This window comes from Bacillus rossius, chromosome 1 (assembly GCF_032445375.1).
Source record: "Bacillus rossius redtenbacheri isolate Brsri chromosome 1, Brsri_v3, whole genome shotgun sequence".
In the NCBI taxonomy this organism is placed as follows: Eukaryota; Metazoa; Arthropoda; class Insecta; order Phasmatodea; family Bacillidae; genus Bacillus; species Bacillus rossius.
Window position 1 is genome coordinate 323,315,225 of NC_086330.1, and position 21,510 is coordinate 323,336,734.

Consider the following 21,510-nt stretch of genomic DNA (forward strand, 5'->3'; position numbering starts at 1 on the left):
TGTTTTCAAACAGAATACATTTTATAACACGTTATATCCAGAAAGCATTTTTCTTGAAATGCTGTCAACCTGTGTGTGTACCAGAAAGTGAACATGTTCCATCATGTCCAATCAAAGGGCAGTGATTGTTTTTTTTCTTTAGTTTATTTCAAAAGTGTAAGATAAGCCACAATGGACTGTAAACATCAGGAGCAGGGTCCAGTAACTCATTAAAGCAATGGGGAGGGGGGGGGGGGGGTGCCTAAAGTGTTCAAGTTCACAAAAATAATTTTGCCCCCAACCCATAAAAATTTACTTCATATAATTTCAATTGTGATATGCCCTTCAAACTCCACCACTTATCTGCCACTAGCTTGCTTCCGTGAACCCAAAAATATGATGGGAAAACAATTATAGGATGAATTTGGTAAATATGTATATACTTAGGGATTATCAGTGTCAGAAAAAACCACAGTAAAAATAACCATTTAATTTTATTACTATAAGAAAGAAGTTATATTTTTTCCAAGAAATTAGCCATCATTGAAAATGGTCAACCAGGAGAGCAGCATTCTGCATACACATCTTGTGTCACTTATCTCCAATATAATATTGTACCAAATGGGAGGTAGGTACTGTACGTTGTGTATTTCATGAAAAATTAATTACAAAAAAAAAGACATTAAACTTTTAGGTAAATATGTACTGTGAAATAAAAATAACTATTTCATTTGCAGATATTTTACTAACAATTGTACCTATATATTTTTTTTTTTTTTTTGGAAATTACCATGGCTGTAGTTAATACCAAGCAAAAGTTCAAACCACAAATCTACCGCAAAAAAAAATTATTTGCATAATGTAACAATAGTATCGTCGGTTGACATTGTTCACAAATAAAAATTCACTTTTATTCTTTGCTAACAATTGGATGCACTGCATTTTTATAGCAACTTCTTCCTAGCAGAGTCAAACTTTATGTTCTTACACTACTAACATCAGTGACATCACTTTTTCTATTCTACTACAAAAATATAAATTGCAAACACTATATGAAGTTTTCTCGGTAGCTCTAACATAGAAGCCATAACCTGCGTTAAGTTGTAGATCAAGTAATATTTGATTACACATGTACAACCTGCTACAAATAATAGCTTTTATGTCATAATGAGCAGAATTTTTCAATATTGTCATTTTAAGGCATGTACTAACATTTTAAACAGTTTATTAATTATGCATAGAATAATAGTCTGGAAATCTGCCAGAGTCTCCAAGCCTTTTTGTGCAATATAATTTACATTACTTTAGGTATGCAAACTACCTGACAGCCTTAGGTCAACAATTGGTTTACAAATTTTTAAAGCCGTCCCAACAAATAACCTTACTACATTTACCAATTTGGTGACCATACTGGCGCCACAGTTGAGATTAAAATGATTGTACAATAAATAATGCCAACATTTGATTTGAAATTTTTGAAAGATTTAGACCATAAAAAAGACCTGGAAGAAATCACAAAAAAAATTTTTTTTCCACCCACCATACTGTTAACATTCCAGGCATTTCACAAATATTATACCATGAAATGTTACAGGCAAAGGCAATAAAATACCAAACTGTTACTATGGCTACTTAAATATTAGACAAAGAGTATTTGCATGTTTTATGAAGCATTGAATTTATAAAATGCAGATACACAGTATAACCAACTTCTAATTACATTTAATGCAGTACACTTCTGGTTTGAAAAAAAGCTTAATAATAATTTACTTTAAATTTTTTATATAAAAACAAATTTTATCATTAAAAAATTAGCAGAGAGTGAAACATATAAGGGCAATGATAACTTGGAAAACAAGAAATTCAAAACTTACATAATTTTTTCAACAGATTTGCAAAAAAGTTACATATCAGATATGAGTAATAATATACAACAGCTATGCAGATCTTTATTTAGCTATAACAATACTGTACATTCAATAAATATTAAAGCATCATTTAGTGATGAAAGAAAAAATGTATTTTGTTCTTAAGGCTAACAGTCTCATTCAGAAAATACTTTTCATTTTATGTGACTAGACACTGTCACAGGCTGCTGTGAGACACAACTCGACATAGATCTCTCACGCACGCAATCAAAGACTGGAACACGGGACTTCGAAAATAAATATCTGGACCAAAACTCTAAATGAAAATACATTTACTAAAGATAGTAAACAACCTGTTGAAAATATACACAACATATATTTTTCAATTACAGTGCAATCAAGCACAAAATTTTAGGGTATAGTAAAATTATACCAAATTAAATAAAAAAAAATCTTTTAAGAATGTTTACAACTGTAATGCAACCAACACACACTCGCACACAAAGTTATGCACAACACGCTACGTTAAGGCAGGTATTATCATTATCCTTCAGACAGCCATGGTAATGTTGATGTGAGTCATGACAGATGCTAATACTGGATGTTTCAATAACTCTTGTTGAGCATGTGCGAGTACATGACTACTGTACGTATGCTTGTGATGAGTACTACAGAATACAGCAGTTACATTGATTACAGGGCACAGAGTATTTATTAGATTTACAACCACAAATTAAATTTAAATAGTATCGGTTACTTTTTCCTATATCGCAAAAAAAGTGATCCTGATCATAATAATTAATTAAGTCTTATAAAATCTACATTGTAGATGCTCCAATTAACATTTGCTTTTATTTGCACATATAATTCTTTACTATAGTACGTCCTTTATTACATTCCAGAAATTTTCAAATTAGCACAAAAAATATCATATGAAGCATCTCTGTATGACTGAAGCTTTGGTAATTGGTGACCCCTTTGAAGTTTTCTTTGGTACTTGCACATTTATAGTTTGTAATAAAGAAACATTTAACAATTAAATACAGTCAGTCACTACAACTTTACAACTTGTAGCAAAAAAAAAAAAATACAAAATGTGAGCAACAAGTGAAATTAGCCAAGTAAATAGAAGCTGGAATGAAAACAGCAAATCACAACCAGTTTGGTAGAAAACACTACTTTAGCTGCCTCAGAGGTCACCACACATATATATCATATCCACAATAAAAATTCTTTTTAAGAGCATTATCACCTAGAAAAACCTATAATAAATTAGGAACCAAGTAATAATAATAATAATTATTAAAAAGAATGGAAAAACTGTAGACAGAATGAATATTTTACATACAACAGGCATCTCGTGTATCTACATAATGTACAGAAAAATCCTTCTCAGAGCTAGCACAGTTCTGTCCACCACAAACTTGTCGCAAGCACTTTTCACATTGCAATCAATATTAACTTTTTAGTTAAGTACTCACGTTCCATTATTTTATGAAACAAAACTTTTCTTTCAAATACCTACATATTCTTCTTCACAAATTTTTGATTAAAACTGACATTAATAGCACTAGAAGCATGAAGGGCAGTCACAATGACTAAAGCACATTATGAACAAGTGTCAGTTGTTCTCGTAAGTTTTGTTTAATTAAAGCTGAAAAATTGATCACTATAACCTGAGGATATTTGGTGCTGTTGTGGCTGGATATTTCTTGAGGTCATTCACAGTTATCTTCACTCTTTAAATAGTCGAGATGAAAATAAATTACGAAAAACTAGAATGTTGTTGCATTGGAACCGGAATGTGAGTAGCATTTCCCACACTGGAGTAAGTGACCAAAAACTTCACGAGTGGCAAAGTGCGAACCTAGTCTAACATACTGCGAGGCACATTTATACAATGCACGTGTAAATAAATGCCGAACATCGGCCGGCCTTTGTCCAGTCACAGACCACTCTCGGGAGTGGAAGGAAACACAAACGAAAAGAATTCTATTCACGTCTTCACCAAGAGGGGTATAAATAAATAACGTATTAAATGGACAATTGTAATAGTTGCAAAGTTGCGGAAACAGTTGCGATTCTAGCATCGTCCGTTCTGCTGTCCAGCAACAAAAATAATGCAAGCCTCCATTATAACTTCGTCGAAGGCCCTGGGATATCCGTTCTTCCAGAATCTGATGACAATGTTGGCTCCTGAAAAAACAAACACAATCCACTTACTAAACACATACCCAGCATTTACTACAACAAAGATTCATAAAAATTACTAGCTAGTCCAGTTAAGCTTTTATTTAATAATAAAAAAAACACAAATAAAGTTTTCATTTACAATAAACTTAAATTTTCTCACTACACTTCGAAAACTAACAAACATTATTCTTATATACCCCCACCATATAATTTTACATTTCACAATACATTTTAAGTAAAACCCGGTCATTTTTGAACTTTGTATTTTTTTAGCTATTTCTTTTTAATAATTCGGCCATAATATTGTAACTGACTAGTTATAAAGTCACTACTCAGTACAATCATGAGGGCAGATAAACAAAGGTGCCCATATGACCCGGTAAAAGCATATAAGACTTGTAGAAAGATGATGCATTTCTTCCTCTTAAGGACCGAGTGGAAATAGAGAAACAATTCTGTGTTTGGATAGACAAGAAATCTCCAGTTGAAAGATTAATTTAATAAATTTTTGTACAAAATTTTTGAGTCAACAATTCAATATTCTATATGTTAATAACAATAAACTTTAAAAAGTTAGTGTTTAACCAACCAGAATTAACTCAAGATTTAACAACTATCATTAGCCAGGGTTGTGTCACAGTGCCCGACACTTTCTGCCAGACACGTCTATGTGCTTTAAGATTCAAGTTTATGCACAGTGGCATAATGGGTTGTGACTGTAATTAAACTGTAGAGAACAGCACAGATTTAACAGCACCAAGGCTCTGTATCACACGACATATGAATGTATTATTTTTTTACTTTTATTTAAGGACCCTTTCTAAAAATTTGTAACTCAATACCTCCTCTTGTATTTGTTGTTCAGCCACAAATATTTTCAACAGATGTAAACTTAGTGTAATACGAGGGTTATTCAAATATAAACAGGAATTTTTTCATAAAGATTTACTGGGGATGTGAAAATACAAATGAAATGCCTAATTTCTTGTAACAGAAATATAGTTTCTCCATTGGATAGGAATCTCTTTTATCCATTCATGAAAAAAATAAGATGGTTGCCCCAATAGCCAATTGCACACATACTGTACGACTGCAGCGTCATCTTCAAATCTTTCCCCTCTAATGCCTCCTTCAGTGAACCTTCCACAAGCTTACGCACAGAATGAATATTGTCTTCTTTAATACTTGTTGCCATATGCAGTTTACGGCTTTGATTTTCCACACTATCACAACCATTTTGAAACTTCTGGGACCAATCGACTTGAGTTTTGCTTAAGAAAAGCATCCCGAACTGTGCTTTAAGTCATTCAAAATTTCACTTTATTTCATACCTACTTTGGCGAGAAAACCATTAATAACGTGTCGCGCAACTGACGCTTGTACTTTTTTGCTCACGTCCCCACTTGAGTCAAATGAACCAATTTTCGGTTACACAAGTTATGATAATTACAAAGACTTGCACGCCTTTTTACACCCATGATATTAGACTAAGTGAATATCTGTTAAAAAAATTTGAGAAAGAACAAGAAATTCAAGGGAGGTATTGATTTTTAAAAAGTTAATATTTTTATAAATAGCCCTTGAATAAAAGTAACGACAAAAAAAATTACATTGGCATGCGAGACTGAGCCTTAAGTGTGAAGCAAAGGCACTCTTTGTTGTACATATTAACAACATAAAACTTGTGATATAAGTAGGGTTGGTAAAAAATTTTTAAATGTCTGACTAGGTAATAATTTTATTAATTTTGTTCATTACTGTACAGTTTGGCAGGCATTTGCATTTTATAAATATTTGGCAATAACCACAACATATGCTAAAAAAATAATTTTGTTACAAAAAAAAAAACAACACACAGCAGAGAAAGAACCAACAAATTCTAAGCCCGTCTGATGAGTACGCTGAAATTAGACATTAAAAACATCCTATAGTAGAAGCAAATATGAGAGAAGGTCTTACAGTCAGTGGTTGAGTCCGTTGATGTGTCATGGAAATCGCCAGCGAGCGGCTGAACGGGCGAATCTCCTCCAGATCGTGAATGTTACCGTCCACCGCGCTGTGGAGGAAAGGAAGCAGAGATCAGTAACAGCAGCAGCTGGTGAACAACACTACCCCCTCTTGTGTTCCTCGAGCCCAAGGCAGGGTCTACATGGCTGAGTGGAGCAGCAAACAACATGATAGTGAAAGATACAGGAGCCTCCAGGGGCCTCTGAGTAAGTCCAGCACAATTACCACTTACAGTAATTCTTTAGCCTGTATCCACCATTAGGAACTTTTTGTGACTTTTGTGATCAGTCCCACAGTTTCCTGACTTTTTGTGACTTTCGAGACTTTTGTGTCCTGTAGACCATCAAGTTTTTCAATTGTGGAAATCCCGGGTTTGACCCGACCGGAATCTAGGAATCCAACTCCAGGTCGCCTTGGCGAGGGAGGAGAGTCCTCCGAGCGCCTGACCAGACAGCCAAGTGGTCCCTCTGGGATCCACTGTGGCGTGCTGATACGAGACCACAAGATCTGCGCAGAACTACTCTGCTCTTCTCCTTCCGAGAAACTTAAGATATTGCTCAACTGAAAGTTGCGAGTTTAGTGGTTACCTTAACTTGTTGCACAGAGTAACATTTGCATTCTGGATTCATGGGTTATCAGAAGTGTGTTATGTTTGAAATTTTGTTAAATATTAAAACTAATCCATGCACATGTATACACCTACCCAATAAGATGGTTAAAGGCCTTGAATGTTTCCAACTTAACAGCAGACTATCTAGCACTCAATTTTTACACTACTACTCAAGCCCTTACAATACCAGATGCATACTTACAGTAAAATAATAATAATGAGCAAGTAATTGTAGTCTGATGGTGCATAAATCCATGCACTGTCATGTCATAAACTCTAATTCGGATAATCCAACCATATAAATATGACAATTTATCTATTGTTTGACTCCTAAGCACCCTTAGGGCAAAATCACTATCACTTCACTTAACAAGTCGAACATAAAAAGTAAGATGTGCTCACGATGTACAAGTTTGGTATGCACACTTAAAACGAGACCTATTACGTTCATCTCAAGAAATGTAAAACTTAATATTACTTGAAGGAAAACTCATAAATATGAAACTTTCATATCTTACATTTCCATAAACCATGTGTCATGTACCAATTTTAAATGGAAAAAGTAACTTCTAGCTGTGTAGTATGTTTATATTTAAGATTATTCTAGTTGATTCTGCCTCCCAATTTAAATATTCATTCAAAGTTTGAGGTGTGTGTTCGAAAGTGCCATTTTAGACCTTAAATTGAAAATAACCAAAACCTAAATTCGTAAATTTGGTACCTACTTTCGAAAATGCCTACTACAGGAATGTTTTCTTGTTTTCATTCGTGGATATTTCTTTATAAAGACTGCAAAACTTTTGACTACACTAAAAAACATGTCTAGCTTTCAAAAAGCAAATGAAAGAATAATACAACACATTTGTAATTTTTCATTAATTCACGAATCCCTCCTTATCTTCTGTATTTAAATAACTCACAATCATCATATGCAACAATTAAGTAGTAATAAAAATATTTTTTTTTAGCATTTTTACTTAACAAACTCCTCTGCTATTTTAGTGAATTTATTTCACTCTTGACCAAAGTTACTAGTTAGATGGAATCATGATCCCAGTATTATGATACTACTGCTTAATTTATTTATATTTCCTTAGGCACATGTATCAAGCAAATTAACTTTAAAGTCTTTACAATACCTTCATATTTCGTAAGTGGGACATCGTAGTAGGTATGTTGATTTTATCCAAGTACTCCTGTTTCGCCACCCATTTCTTCTGTCAATGCTCCTTTCTCTCCCATTATCCCTTATCATCTCACTCTATAGCATGAGCGACCCCAAGGGACGACCCGCTGGATAATGTTTATCATTCCCGTTTCACAGTGACAATTTGCAAGCGTAAGTGAGGGGCTTTTTGATTCCAGGGGTTGTTTGGGCCCCCCTGGCCACACCCGGATCTACACATGGTCTGTAGCGACTCCAATTTCAACAAGACATCAAGACCCTATATATTCATCAATTTATAGCTACATTCGTATATACCAGAAAATGTTTTGGGGGAAGCTTTAAATATTTACCTGTTTGTGATTGGGCATGAAAATATGTTATGACCAATATTTTACATGCCACAAGTAGTTTCTACAGTAAAAAAAATTAAGACAAGCTTTTTAACGAAAAAAGAATATTACTTCCTGCATTGGTGCTTGTATTTATTTATTATACTTAGGACAAATTATCAGTGAAAAGGTGTTTTTTTTTTTACTAACCACTGGCACAAAACTGCATTCATATTAGGTTTTATCCCCTAAAAAATAAACTACTGCAGACTTCTTTACTGGGCAATTTTCAGTTTATATTTAGCTTAGCTTATTTAGTTATTTTAATTCTTACACATATTTTATATGAGCACCAAATCGTTACCATAGTGGTTTTGTGTACACTTCAATCTTGGCGGTATTGAAGCCTTTAAAGACTGCACACGACTGAGCAGTGTAATCTTATTTCTGGATTTGACAATGATAAATAGGTACTAAACATCCTTGAAAATTATGCCTCTCAAATAAATTCTTTATCAAGTGAATATATTTTAGATAATTTTTCAATAAAAATAATATAGACTATTGTTTCAGTAAAATGAAAGCTTTGAGAAGATGGCTTTGTTCATCAGGTATGCAGCCAGGGGAGGTCCATGAGTCTAGACTCATCCCTTCCAGCATTCAGAAAGCAAAAAAAAAAAAAAAAAAAAAAAAAAAAAAAAAAAAAAAAAAAAATGAAGACATAGTAAAATTATAACATAGCTACACAAAGTAAGAGAGAGATTATTTTGGAAGGATTATTAAAATACTTAGTGGGCTACAATAATGAATTTTACTCATGCACACAAGCGGCAGGAATTATGTCTCCAAGAGTCTATTTAATGCAGATTTGCACACATGTTACCAAATCATGTCTTTCACACAAACTTTACATGTGTTTGATGTATTTAATAACATTAATATGTTTTATGTGTTTATGTTATGTGTATTTATGACTTGTTTTAACAAAATTAAACAATTTACTTGAGAACAAGGTATTAAATAAAATTGAATACAAATCAAAATACTAAATATTCATTTTTCTTTTCTCAAGCAAAATCAATATTTAAATTTCTATAGTAATGTATGTGTAAAAGTTGGAGTTCTCCCTGAGATTTTAGTGTCACAATTATCTTTTTAAGTTCAATTAAGAAAACTTACTCATAATAAAATTAAAATGGTTATAGTGGACTCCTACTCCACAATATCATGGCTACAGCCCTGCATACACACTTTGATGAAAGTAAAGTGACAGCAACGAAGTATCATGTATGTACGTACCTTGTCCGAGCCTCTTTCTGTTTGCGCTGAAAGTGAATGTAGATGGCGATGAAGACGATAACCACCAGGACCACTGCTATGGTGGCTCCACCAGCAATGCTCGCAGTCTCTAGCATCACTCGTTGCCGTGACGCTGCAACAACAGCATACACCGTCTCACAATCGCTTCACAACCCTGTGTGCAGCTATATACATTCATTATATACTATATTAAAGTTTGTTTCTAGCTAGGTGCCCATTTCCACTGTGACAAAAATAATCAGACAGTCAACGTAAGTCTATCTGGATAAAAAATTTACTTTAAAATTTTTATTCTTATATGTTATAATTTTGTTAGAGATATTTGAACACACATTTTGCGATGAACCTCAAAATAATTTTACCATGATGTAACATACTATTCATAAATGCTAATTTATATTTCTCAAAAACACTTACCACTTAACCCTTTCAATCACACTGTCATTTCCTAAGATACCATTTTATTTATTTTTTATTTTAACTAAACAATTTTTTTTTAATTTTACGTAGAAATAATCTTAAGCTCTAATTATAATACATTTCAATATATTATTTTTATATTATAAAATACAACTTAATATAACATTTTTTTTTTCATAGCCCTTAAGAATGATGACTAGAATGTAGGCTACATCATAACCCACACATTCAGAGTTTAATTAATCCATGTTATCATTATAAATTATCCACTTCAGTAATTGACTAGATTGAAAAGGTTAAAAGACTCCCAGTGTACATAATTAGAGCCATTTGCTTTTAAATTGTTTGATACATCTTTATCCTGATAACACTTAATCGGACAAAATATGAGGTTTAACACGATAAATGAGAAATGTCTACTTAAGGTTAGTGATAAAAAGTATGTGACATTATATAGATAATTTGGTAAACCTATTTCTTGATCTGATGATGAAACAAGCTCTAAATAGAGGCAATCTCCCTTGTTCCCTCCCTCCAGAAACAAATTTGTCAGAACACCTTCAGGCAATTGTTCTAAGTACAAAATACACTACACTGAAAACATATTCCACTTTAAACAGACATTTAACCAAGGAATTGTTTCAAGTTTGTGAAACACAAATGCATACTAAGTCTGAAATAGCAAACTAGGAACTTGCATGCAAAGGCCATTGTAATATTTATTAGCTGTGCTGTAAATATAAATCATTACAACAAATGAACAGCTCATATCTGGAACGTATTATGTGTGTGTGTGTATATATATATTATATATAAAGATATTACATATATATAAAGGGATGTTGGTATGTATGACGTTGATAAACACAGACACAGTTTGACCGATCGCCATGAAAGTTGGCACGTCAAAGTGTTTTTTTCATGGAGAATGTTTTTATTCCATCCATTTTTTGTAACTCTCCGTGTTGCTGCAGCGCATTAACTTCTAAACCGTTCAACCAATCGCCATAAAAATTGGTATGACATAGATATTTGAACACTGAGAATATTTTCGCAATATTCATTTTGCTATAACTCGCCACTAGATGGCCATGCAGACAGGGGTGTAGCCAGGGGGGGGGGTGGGTTAGGGGTTCAACCCCCCCCCCCCCCTTAGCCCCAAATTTTTAATTAATTTCTTATTCATCACTCAAACAAATTTCATATTAAAATTAATAAAAATTTTACCATTACAATATTTAAATTTAAGTACCGAAAACTGCTAAAATAGCACTATTTTACACCTTAAAATCCAAATTTTCCCTGACCCCCGGACCCCCCTCGCTTTAATACGGGGGACCCATGCTTCTTAACACACCCCATACACAAATCCTGGCTACGCCACTGCAGAGCATCAACTTCGAAACCTTTCAACCGATTGCCATGGGTAAACAGAAAATCAATGGTCATAGGTCTATGTCTGTCATATAACGCTATCTTTTTTCTTTAACTCGCGGACAATATATCACCCAGTGTTCAGCTCAGGCTGAAGCTAGTACCTACTCATTATGGTTTGATGTCAACACTGACAATTCAATAAAATCACTTACGCACGTAAGAGCCTTCCAAGTCTTTGAACTCGCACCTCTGCCCCATGTAGCCATCCACGCACCTGGAAACAAAACATACATATTTTATATTTACATAACCAAATAATTCAGAATTAATATCACTATAAAAAATTCATGCAAAATACCACAGCTTAAACAAATATGTTCTCTGTAGTCTGCGTAGGGTCCATTTTAGTTGACAAATAACTATTTATGATTAATGTATACATATTTATAAAAAAATTTAAAAATTATCAGTACAAAAGAATACTCCTTATTCTGATGTGTGTTGTCAGGAATAAAAAGGCAGTAGTATCAGGCTTTTAAATTCACATGAATAATTGTAATTTTCACATAATATCCTGCTTCGGGTTTGCCGAAGTCTCCCCTCATCACAGCTCTCAATCAGCACTACTCTTTAGCAAACTGATAGTGATGTGTTTTATAGCTTCAGGCCGCTATGGAGCTAAGTATGCAAGCAAAAGCGAGAAGTTTAATTAAGGCATGACTATCCATAAGAAGATACCAAGTGAATCAAATCTGCTTTACGATAGCCACACAATACATGGAGACTGCACCCAAATGCAATGCAATATGTGATCGTAGCATGAAAAACCGTCATTACATTAGTGAGTTCGATGGGAGAGGTCTAGCAGTGCACAGCACAGCAAGTGCAAGTGATGAGAAAGTACTTGCAGCTGGCTAGTGAAGAACACTTCACCACAAGTAGCAAGACAGAGTGTGAACACATGGAACCTGTAGTGTTACTGAAACCACACCCAAGTAATGCAGCCAAGCTAACATTAGCACACACTCGTCCTGCAGCTGTATCTGCACATATGGCACCGGGCAACGCCAGGGGTGAACACAGTGCTAGAATGTGTAATAGGCAAGCAAGTACAGCCTGCTACAACGTATCGAGATGTGGCAGACCTTAGCTCATTGGTAGTGGGGTAAGCCATCCGCTAGCCTGCTATCATTCTACACACGCGCGCGCTTACACGTACACACACACACGTACTAATTCGCACAGCAAGCTTTGCTTTACAAGGTAATAGACATAAAATTTTTATGTGTAAACAATTAAGCTCTTGGTATGTAGCATTTGGTAGAAGCAATTTTGTGGATGAAACAGAAGTCGATTGGAATGGAAATGTGTAAACTCAGTGCTGCAATCTGTGCTGCCATCAGAAATCTCCAAAAGATAACTGACAATGCAAGATTAAACTGCATATATTAATTTTCGCGAAATTCGGAGAATGTACTAAGCTATTTGTGTGCCAAAATAAACTTTATAATGGTACAACCAGAGTTGTGACTTATTTGAAATACTTGTATTTAAAATGCAAATACAAAATATGTATTTTATATTTTGTACTTAAACACTTTTTTTTGAAGTATTTTGTATTTTATTTGAAATACTTTTCGAAATGTATTCTATATTTGTCAAATATAACCTCCTCAGCCCACGTGTACAGCCGGCTGGACAATTTTTACTTACGTTTGCTAGTATTTCCGTGCAAGATAAAGAAGCAATGACCAGTTGTCCAGCTTACTGAACACTTTGTTTCTGCTGGGAATTTTTCGCATCGTGTTGTGTAGAGTTTTAGTTGGCTACACTGACATTTCAAATATGGTGTCTACTAGTGGCACACGAACTTCACGCAACCGCAGGAAAAAAGGTAAAAATAAATTATTTAACCGCTGTAAAAAAATGTGATTATTGGCCTCTAATCTTGAATATTTTCTCTACATCCTGAATATGAAATATGTCCATTTCTTTGTGTTTATGTTTGTAATCATTGCGTGTTAAGTTTATGTCCAGCAGCCTGGACACTGGGGTCTGCTTTGGTTTATAAAAAATATACGGTAACCTCAAAATACATTTTCAACTAAAAAAATTATTTGTGTGTGTTTGTTGTAGTGAATGAAGATTTTGTGAATGATGATATCCTTCAGGCACTAGATGATAGTGATATTGATATGAATGATGATGATGATGATGATGATGATGATGATGATGATGATGATGATGATGATGATGATGCTGCTGATCCAAATTATGTACCCGATGTGCCTGACAGACGAACATTGAGTTCATTTTGCGACACTGACTCTGGAACAGAATCAGAAAGTGAATCTGATGAACTACCTGTAAGTAAATGTATTTCTTGATATATAATTATCCAGTTTGTTATGTTAATGTTAGGTCAGTAGTGGAGTAAAAATAGTTTTCCAAATTTTGGCAAATGTGAGCATTTTTTCTGCAATTGTAAGATTTTACCAAAAGTTTTATTTTATTTTTAGGTCAACCAAGAACAGAATATTGGCCAAGTAACAAGCGACATGCTTTGGAAAAACTGCGAGTATTTTGATGCAGACATCTCTTTGCTAGGGGACCAAGAATGGGAAGTTGGCAACAGGGAGTTTTTAACACCCCTCAATTATTTTGAGCAGTATGTTCCAGACGACTTTTACAACAGAATCTCGGATCAAAGTAACAGACGTCACATGCAAGACAATCCAACTAAACAACTAAAATCGACACCAGTAGAGTACAAGCAGGTTGTTGGTGCTCACATTGTCATGGGTTGTTTACGTCTCCCAAGGCTAAAAATGTATTACAGATATGGGTTGAAAGTTCCTTCGATCACACAATTGCCACATGATAGAATGTTCACACTCAGAAACTACTTGCACTTGGTGGATAATATGTCTGTTACAGAAGAGGAAAAGACCAATAATCGTCTTTGGAAAGTTCAACCCATTTACGATGTGGTGAGGAATAGGTGTAAACAGATCCCCCTGAGCTCAGAGTTATCTATAGATGAACAAATGATACCTTTTACAGGTAAAACAAAGATGAAGCAGTTTGTAAAAGGTAAGCCTAACCCTGTTGGTCTCAAATCATTCGTTTTGGCATCTCGTGATGGTGTGGTTCACGATTTCTTTGTGTATCAAGGTAAAAACACATGGCCCGAAGGCAAGCCTGATAATCACTTGGGAATAGGTGGGTCTGTTGTGAAGAGGTTAGCTACTGATATTCCAGAAGGGTATTCACTGTTTTTTGATAGATATTTCACTTCTTTGCCATTATTGAATTTTTTGCTAAAGAAAAATATTGGAGGCACAGGTACCATTTCTGCCAACAGAATAAATAAAAATCTAACGAAGAAACTGTTGTCCGACAAGGAGCTTGAAACAAAGGGCAGGGGCAGTTTCCAACAGTTAGTTCGTGAATATTCTAAGATCTCTCTAATCAAGTGGAGAGATAATAAATCTGTACTGTTAGCATAAACTGCTGTTGGTGCCCAACCTGTGACACAAGTACGTCGGTGGGACAAGAGAGAGAAAAAGTACATCCTTGTAGATTGTCCTAATACAGTGTTTCAGTACAACCAGTCAATGGGAGGAGTAGACCTATGTGATAAGACTTATTTCTTTTTACAGAATCTGCATGTGTACAAAGAAGTGGACTGTCAGGTTCTTTTTTCATATGATCGACCTGGCTGTTACAAACGCTTGGAAAGAATATGTGCGAGATAGAGTATCGCTGGGTGAGAAGAAGTCTGCAGTTATGGATCTCCTGGATTTTAGGTTGTATGTTGGTGAATCACTGGGCATGGGAGCTAAAGGATCTCAAGTGAACACAAATGCTGAAGAGCAACCAGAATCTGATTTGGAGCCTGCAAAGAAAGATGTGTAGCGATCCCAACAAAGGATGTGCGGTTGACAGGAAACAAACATTTACCGATTTGCAGTGTAAATGACAGCAACAAGTTCATGAGGTGCAGAAACCAGAACTGTTCTGGAAAAACCCGTTTCAAATGTTTGGCATGTGATGTTTTTCTGTGCATTTCACCTTCACGACAGTGTTTTCTTGAATTTCATTCCTAATAATAATCATGGTTATTCTTGAGTTCAAGTTATTTCTAACAACTAAAATATGGCAGAGTTGTATGTAGTATTACATGTTGTGTTACATAGCGAGTAGTAATTCTAGGAATTTTTTTAAAATTCTTTATAATCACATGTGTCTTTCTGTGAATTTTTTATTTGTGTTAAAAATGCTCTGATGTCTGTGTCTTATATAGTTGCGTTTAAAATATTGTTTGATAATTTTTGCTTGCACGAGTGCTTTTAAGGATTATTGCTGCTAGTGTAACTATGTCCCAATGTCCAGATGGCTGGACATATGATTTTGGTAATTTAAAATAAAAAAATATTGGAACCAAAATTTTTTCTGTATTATTGAGGTCCCTTGTAACACAAAAATAAAAGAAAAACTAGGTTTCCTTTGAGGAAATAGTTTCAGGTCTGAGGAGGTTATAATACGTTTTTACTGCTCAGTTTCAAAAGTATTACCACTCAAATTTTCAAGTGAATGGGTCAACTATTCGGCAAATGGTCACTAGAGGCACTGCAACTTTGAAAGTCTATGTGCAAAATGACAGTTAAAACAATATGAACGATATTGTCTGTGAAACATGACGCTACGCTTCGCTTTTTAAGGAGATTGACTTCGATTTTGCTTCGATTACTTTTTTATTTTACGGCGTTAATAGTGTTTGTTATCAAAAATATAGAGTTGGATTTGGTGTTCTACTGTTATATTAATCAGTGATTACTTGGTCAATATCAATGGTGTTGTGAATTGAATGCAAAATGTAAGTACTTAAACACTAACTCAAAAAGTTCATACGAAATCTGAGGTTAAAGATAAAGGTTTCTACAGTTTCTAAATATTTCTCAATCAGTAACGACAGTAATATATACATATTACCTAACCTATTTGTGTTTGGTGTGCCAACAGTAGGTAACTAACATTAATTAATGTTAGTTGTTTTGTTTTTAAAATACCTAGGTTGATTAGCCGACATTTTGTTATTTGAAACGGCTTATTTCTTTTGTTTATTTAAATTAATTAATGTTAGCTATCCCCAGGACCTGTTAAAGGTGTTCAATTATTATTTTATTCTTTATTTCAGGGATGACCATAACCTCAGTTATCCATTTATATTGAGACATTGTTTAAAAGACGTTAAGAAAGATGTTGGACACGAAGTAAATATTTCTGCTGTTTGTAAAAAAATGCTCAAAAACATTAAAGGGAAGTTTGAATGAGACTACAAACTTCTTAAAGCATATAAAAGTAAGTACTTAAACATAATGGACTTGTATTTATTGTTTATGTTATGTTATATTGTAGGCCTACTATCGTATCAAAACGTGATTTGTACTTCTTTCCTTTTTCAGTTAATATGGTTGTTCTAATTTCTAATGTCATTATTTTTTTTTTTTTTATAGAGAAAAGGCCGTGAGGATCTACTGAATGAGTATGAGGAATTTAAATCCCAACATAATAAGAAAAGAAAATGTGACATTACTGAATCTGATGACAATGGAGCAAGTACAAATCCAAAGAAAATAAAACTGAAACAAACAACTCTTACAGACACTTTACCAAAGTCAATTTGGATACATTAATTGTGAACTTTATTGCTGATACCATGTCACCTGTCTAAATTGTTGAAAATAAGTCATTCCGGGCACTTATTGAAGGTCTGTCAACTCCACCAAAAATGATGTGCTGCCGGACATGCCATTACAAAATTAGTAACTCATACATAGAATATAAAGAAAATTTGAAACATACACTGAAAATTGTTGATTATATTTGTACCACCGCAGATATTTGGTCATCATCTAAACGAAGCTATTTAGGTATGACTGTACATTGGATTGATTCTACCACATTTGCAAGAAATAGTTCACCACTCGCATGCAGAAGATTTAAAGGATCACATACCTTCGACAAGGTAGCAGAACTATTTATTGATATTTATTCTGAATATGATTTAAGGCTGCCTAAAATAACAAAAACTGTAACCGATAATGGTTCAAACATGATAAAAGCTTTCAAAATATTTGGAAAGCCAGATTTACCAGACTTAGATGTGATGGAAACTTGAATGTAAATGATGACTTCCCTAACAATAATGAGAAAAGTAATGATGATACGGATGAAATGTTATTCCTAAAAGAGTTTCCCGAATCCGAAGATAGTGATACATACCAACTGCCCAACCATGATCGATGTGCCACCCACACCTTGCATTTAATTCCTACTCGGGACATAGACAAAACCAGATGTAACAATAACTCATACCGAAAATTACATGATGCGGCTATGGCTAAATGTCAGGCTGTTTGGAATTTGTGTGCTAGGTCTCCAAAAGCTTGTGAAATTTACCTGGAAACCACTGGTAAATCTCCAACAACCCCTGTCCAACTAGGTGGAATTCATATTACGATTGCATAATAGATATCTTAAAAGTCCAAGAAACCATCAATGAAGCTCTGAGAAAACTAGGATTGGCTGTCTTAAAGGAGATAGAAGTCCAGTTTTTGATTGAATATATTAGCACGTCTAACCCATAGCTGAAGCCATCCGGAGCTTAGTAGGGGACAATGAGACTTTCTATGGGTGCCTGCAGCCAGAATTGTATCAAATGCAAAAAATGTTGGACTTACTAAAGCAAGACAACCCAGTATATTGTGGTGGTTTAATTGATACAATAAAAGAAAGCATACAAAACCGGTTTGAAAAATATAACTTACATGATACTCGTGCCAAAGACAGCATTTTAGCAGCTGTGTCATATCCCTTCAAGTTAAAGTGGGTGCCAAAGACTGAAAAAGAGTATGTGAAGGAGTTGTTTTTTGCGGAAGTGCGAAGAATCAAACAAAAAGATTTAAAAAGTGCACACCCTCAAACATCAACAGGGAAAAAGAAGTAAAACAGTGAGTCTTACAAATGTTCAACGATTCAGACTCCTCAGCAACCTCAACTGATGACAACAGCAGCACCTGCATTTATTTGGAGACCCTCCAATATTTAAGAGAAGACACAAGTCTGACCATTCTCAACACTTACTCAACAGTAAAAAAAGTGTTTTTAAAATACAACACCTGCCTCCCTAGTTCGGCACCAGTGGACCGATTATTTTCATATGGTGGTATGATAATGCGTCCACACAGATGCAACATGTCTGATGCTCTTTTTGAAGAGCTTGTAATGTTAAAATCTTTAATAAATAAACAACACTAGTAATTTTATCTGAAAGTATTTTATTTGAATAAAGTATTTTGAAAATACCTATTTTGCATTTAGTATTTAAATACAAAAAGCAAAAGTATTTTGTATTTTGTATTTAAATACTGTTTAAAAGTATTTTGTACATCTCTGGGTACAACTATCCTTTATAAATTATAACATATAGTATTAAAAATAATGACAATTAAAAAAAATATGCATTACAATTTTTACAATCCTTAGTTAACATGGAAATTTAGAGAGTGCCGCGTTCATCTTACTGTAAGACACACAATAAACTGTTAGCATATATATATTTGACACCATGTTGAATAAAATATTTTTAATGAAATTTTTACTGTTAAATCTTAAGATTATTGATCTGATTCAAAATTTCAGTTTCGTTTGAATGAAGTGTTTACAGACGAATTTCTGTGATTTGGGCAAAAACAAATATAAATACATATACTTATTGTTACAATGTGTGTTTTAAAATGTATCAGGTTAATTTTGTTTTAATGTATCTATTGGACTGCAACTTTTAGTTTGAGGTTGCCGCATTCTTAATGCTTTAGAGAACCACAAAATATTAAATATCTTAACGCCATGTTTGTTCCAACACAATTTTTCTGCTAATAATTACTATAGTATTTTTTTTAAGTTGCAATTATATCTCGTTAACTAGTTAAGTTTACAAAATGTATTCCAGAATAGTTTCACTACACTAAAGTTTACTTTGGCACAACAATACGCTTTGTAAATCTCTATGTTCGCGAAAGTTAATATATACGGTGCATGTTGCCACACGTGGGTCCGCCATCTTCGACTTCGGCTCGTGGCTACAGCAGTTTCTGCATTCATGCACATTGGACTTTCAACCTGTTAAATTTCCGTTGTGTAATGCGCGCTTATTTCATTGCGTTTCTGATGCATACTATAATTTCACCCTCACCATACCTAAAGAAATATAACTTCAAAAACGCACACGATAATAATTCCGGTCTAGGAGGAAATATCAGAGGTTCAGCTTTGGGGCATTTACATACAACGCGTTCGGTACTCCTGTTGTTCGGCTAGCCCTGAAAATCAATAGTACCATCTTGTTAAACAGAACTGTAGTTACGTTTTAAAAAGGGGAAAATGTTTTTCGTTTTGCCCTAAAATGAAGACTTTTCGAATATATTATAACCACTCTCAGCATTATTTTAAAGAATCTACGTTAAACTTCGTGTCCGAATTTCGTGTTTATTTACAACATAAGGAACCATCATTTTGATAGTTACAGAGGTTCGTTGTCTATACCATTCACCGGCGAGTACTGAAAAACTAGCTCACGTGTTTTGACAGGTAAAATGGCGTCATGAGCATCATGCAATATATATTTTGCACACAATATTGTTGAGCTTTACAGGCAGGAGTGAATAAATTTAATTTTCAGTATACGGTAAGCCCGACAAGGTCACCGTTTGAAGATCCAGAGGCGGCAAGACCGCGAGTCGGTGGCGGGGAGGCACGTATGTGCGGACCAGAAAAGCTCGGAGTTAGGGGCCCGCCTAGTCATGGGTGTGCATGTGTCAGTGAGGCGGGATTATAAGGTCGACGCTCGCTGGTGCTTCTAGCGAGGTGCAATACTTCTCTTCGTGCATAGGGCAACTATGAGTTTGGCGGAGAAATGAAAATAAAGGTTTAAAACAAGTCTCCTCGAGTGATTTCAAAAATCTCTGCCAGGTGTTTCATGCCTTACTAATGCCCAGATATATTGAACAATTTTTAAATCACGTAATTTTTTCTTAAATCTGCACACCGTGTATGTGCTGGGTAGGCTGGACCTCACACGCCATGTTGATATTTTTTTACTCTCTCTCCATTGCTACTAGTTAAGGGCTATTTCTGTAAATTTAATACAATACCTAGTTTGCACTTGCTCTGTTACAAATATTTTCCACAGATATTTCCTGATTGTTGTATAATGGGTGTAAAAGGGTGCACAAGGTAATTGCTGTCAATTGCTTGCATTTTTAAACTCATTATAAAATACACGATGGAAAATATTTATAACAGAACAAAATATGCAAACTAGGAATGGTTTTTAATTTATACAAATATTCCTTAACTAGTAGCAATGACGAAAAAATGAAAAAAAAAAAAATCAACATGGCGTGGCGACCCCATGTGGCGAGACAGTCCACGAGAGCTCAGCTACTTCTATGCCATAGCTGAGGTGTCGTTGAGGCTACAGAATCTCACAGCACTTCTGTTATGTCCCAGGTTCAAATTACAGTGAAAGCTCTTCAATCCGGCAGTTCGTGACTGCCCGCGCCGGATCGTAGAACGCCAGTACAGTTTTACCGGGAACACAAAAGAAAAATCAGCATATACAGTACTGCTGTATTGAAATCAATATAAGTAAGGTAATCCATTGCAAAAGAAATTACACATGATTGCCATTGTTTAAAAATCAATTCTAAAATCAGGTTGGGTCCTCGATTCGGATCTCTTGTTCCAAAAATCGTTACAGCAGGAAGATGGGCCGGGGGGGGGGGGGGAGGAACGAAAATTGAGTGTTTTAGTGTTACGTTAAAATAATGAGGCAGATATTTTTAATATGCATGTTTTTTTAAAATATTTCTGTCGTTATATCAACGTAAGTTAAATTAACCAGTAGCAACAAAAATATGTGAAATATTTTTACAAAAAAAAAATTGAACCGATAAAAAGGCCAAGTGCTGTCTCAACTAGATAATGTTTTTGTTAAAACTTTTTTTCTCTCTGTGGGTGATCCCGTAAGGTAGCCACTGGTGGGTGTTCCAGTTGACTCGCTGGACCCACACGCGGCTCCAGGAGTGCGGTGGGAGCGATAGCCCTTCCAATTCCGAATTTTTAATTTTAATCCATTTTGGAGGGTATATTTATGTTAAGTTAAATACTTGA

The 21,510-nt window shown here is 34.6% G+C and overlaps 1 protein-coding gene across 1 annotated transcript in view; it reads right to left on the reverse strand.

Moving 5' to 3' along the window:
- Positions 1-456: 456 nt before the first annotated feature.
- LOC134527985 (uncharacterized) overlaps positions 457-21,510 on the reverse strand; it is a 151,739-nt gene continuing 130,685 nt past the window's right edge. The window contains exons 4-7 of the mRNA XM_063361125.1: positions 11,484-11,545; positions 9,454-9,586; positions 6,000-6,096; positions 457-4,043 (exon numbers count right to left, since the gene is read on the reverse strand). Of these exons, the coding sequence (XP_063217195.1) occupies positions 3,981-4,043; positions 6,000-6,096; positions 9,454-9,586; positions 11,484-11,545 (355 nt within the window). The 3' untranslated portion in view covers positions 457-3,980. The remainder of the gene's footprint in view (positions 4,044-5,999; positions 6,097-9,453; positions 9,587-11,483; positions 11,546-21,510) is intronic.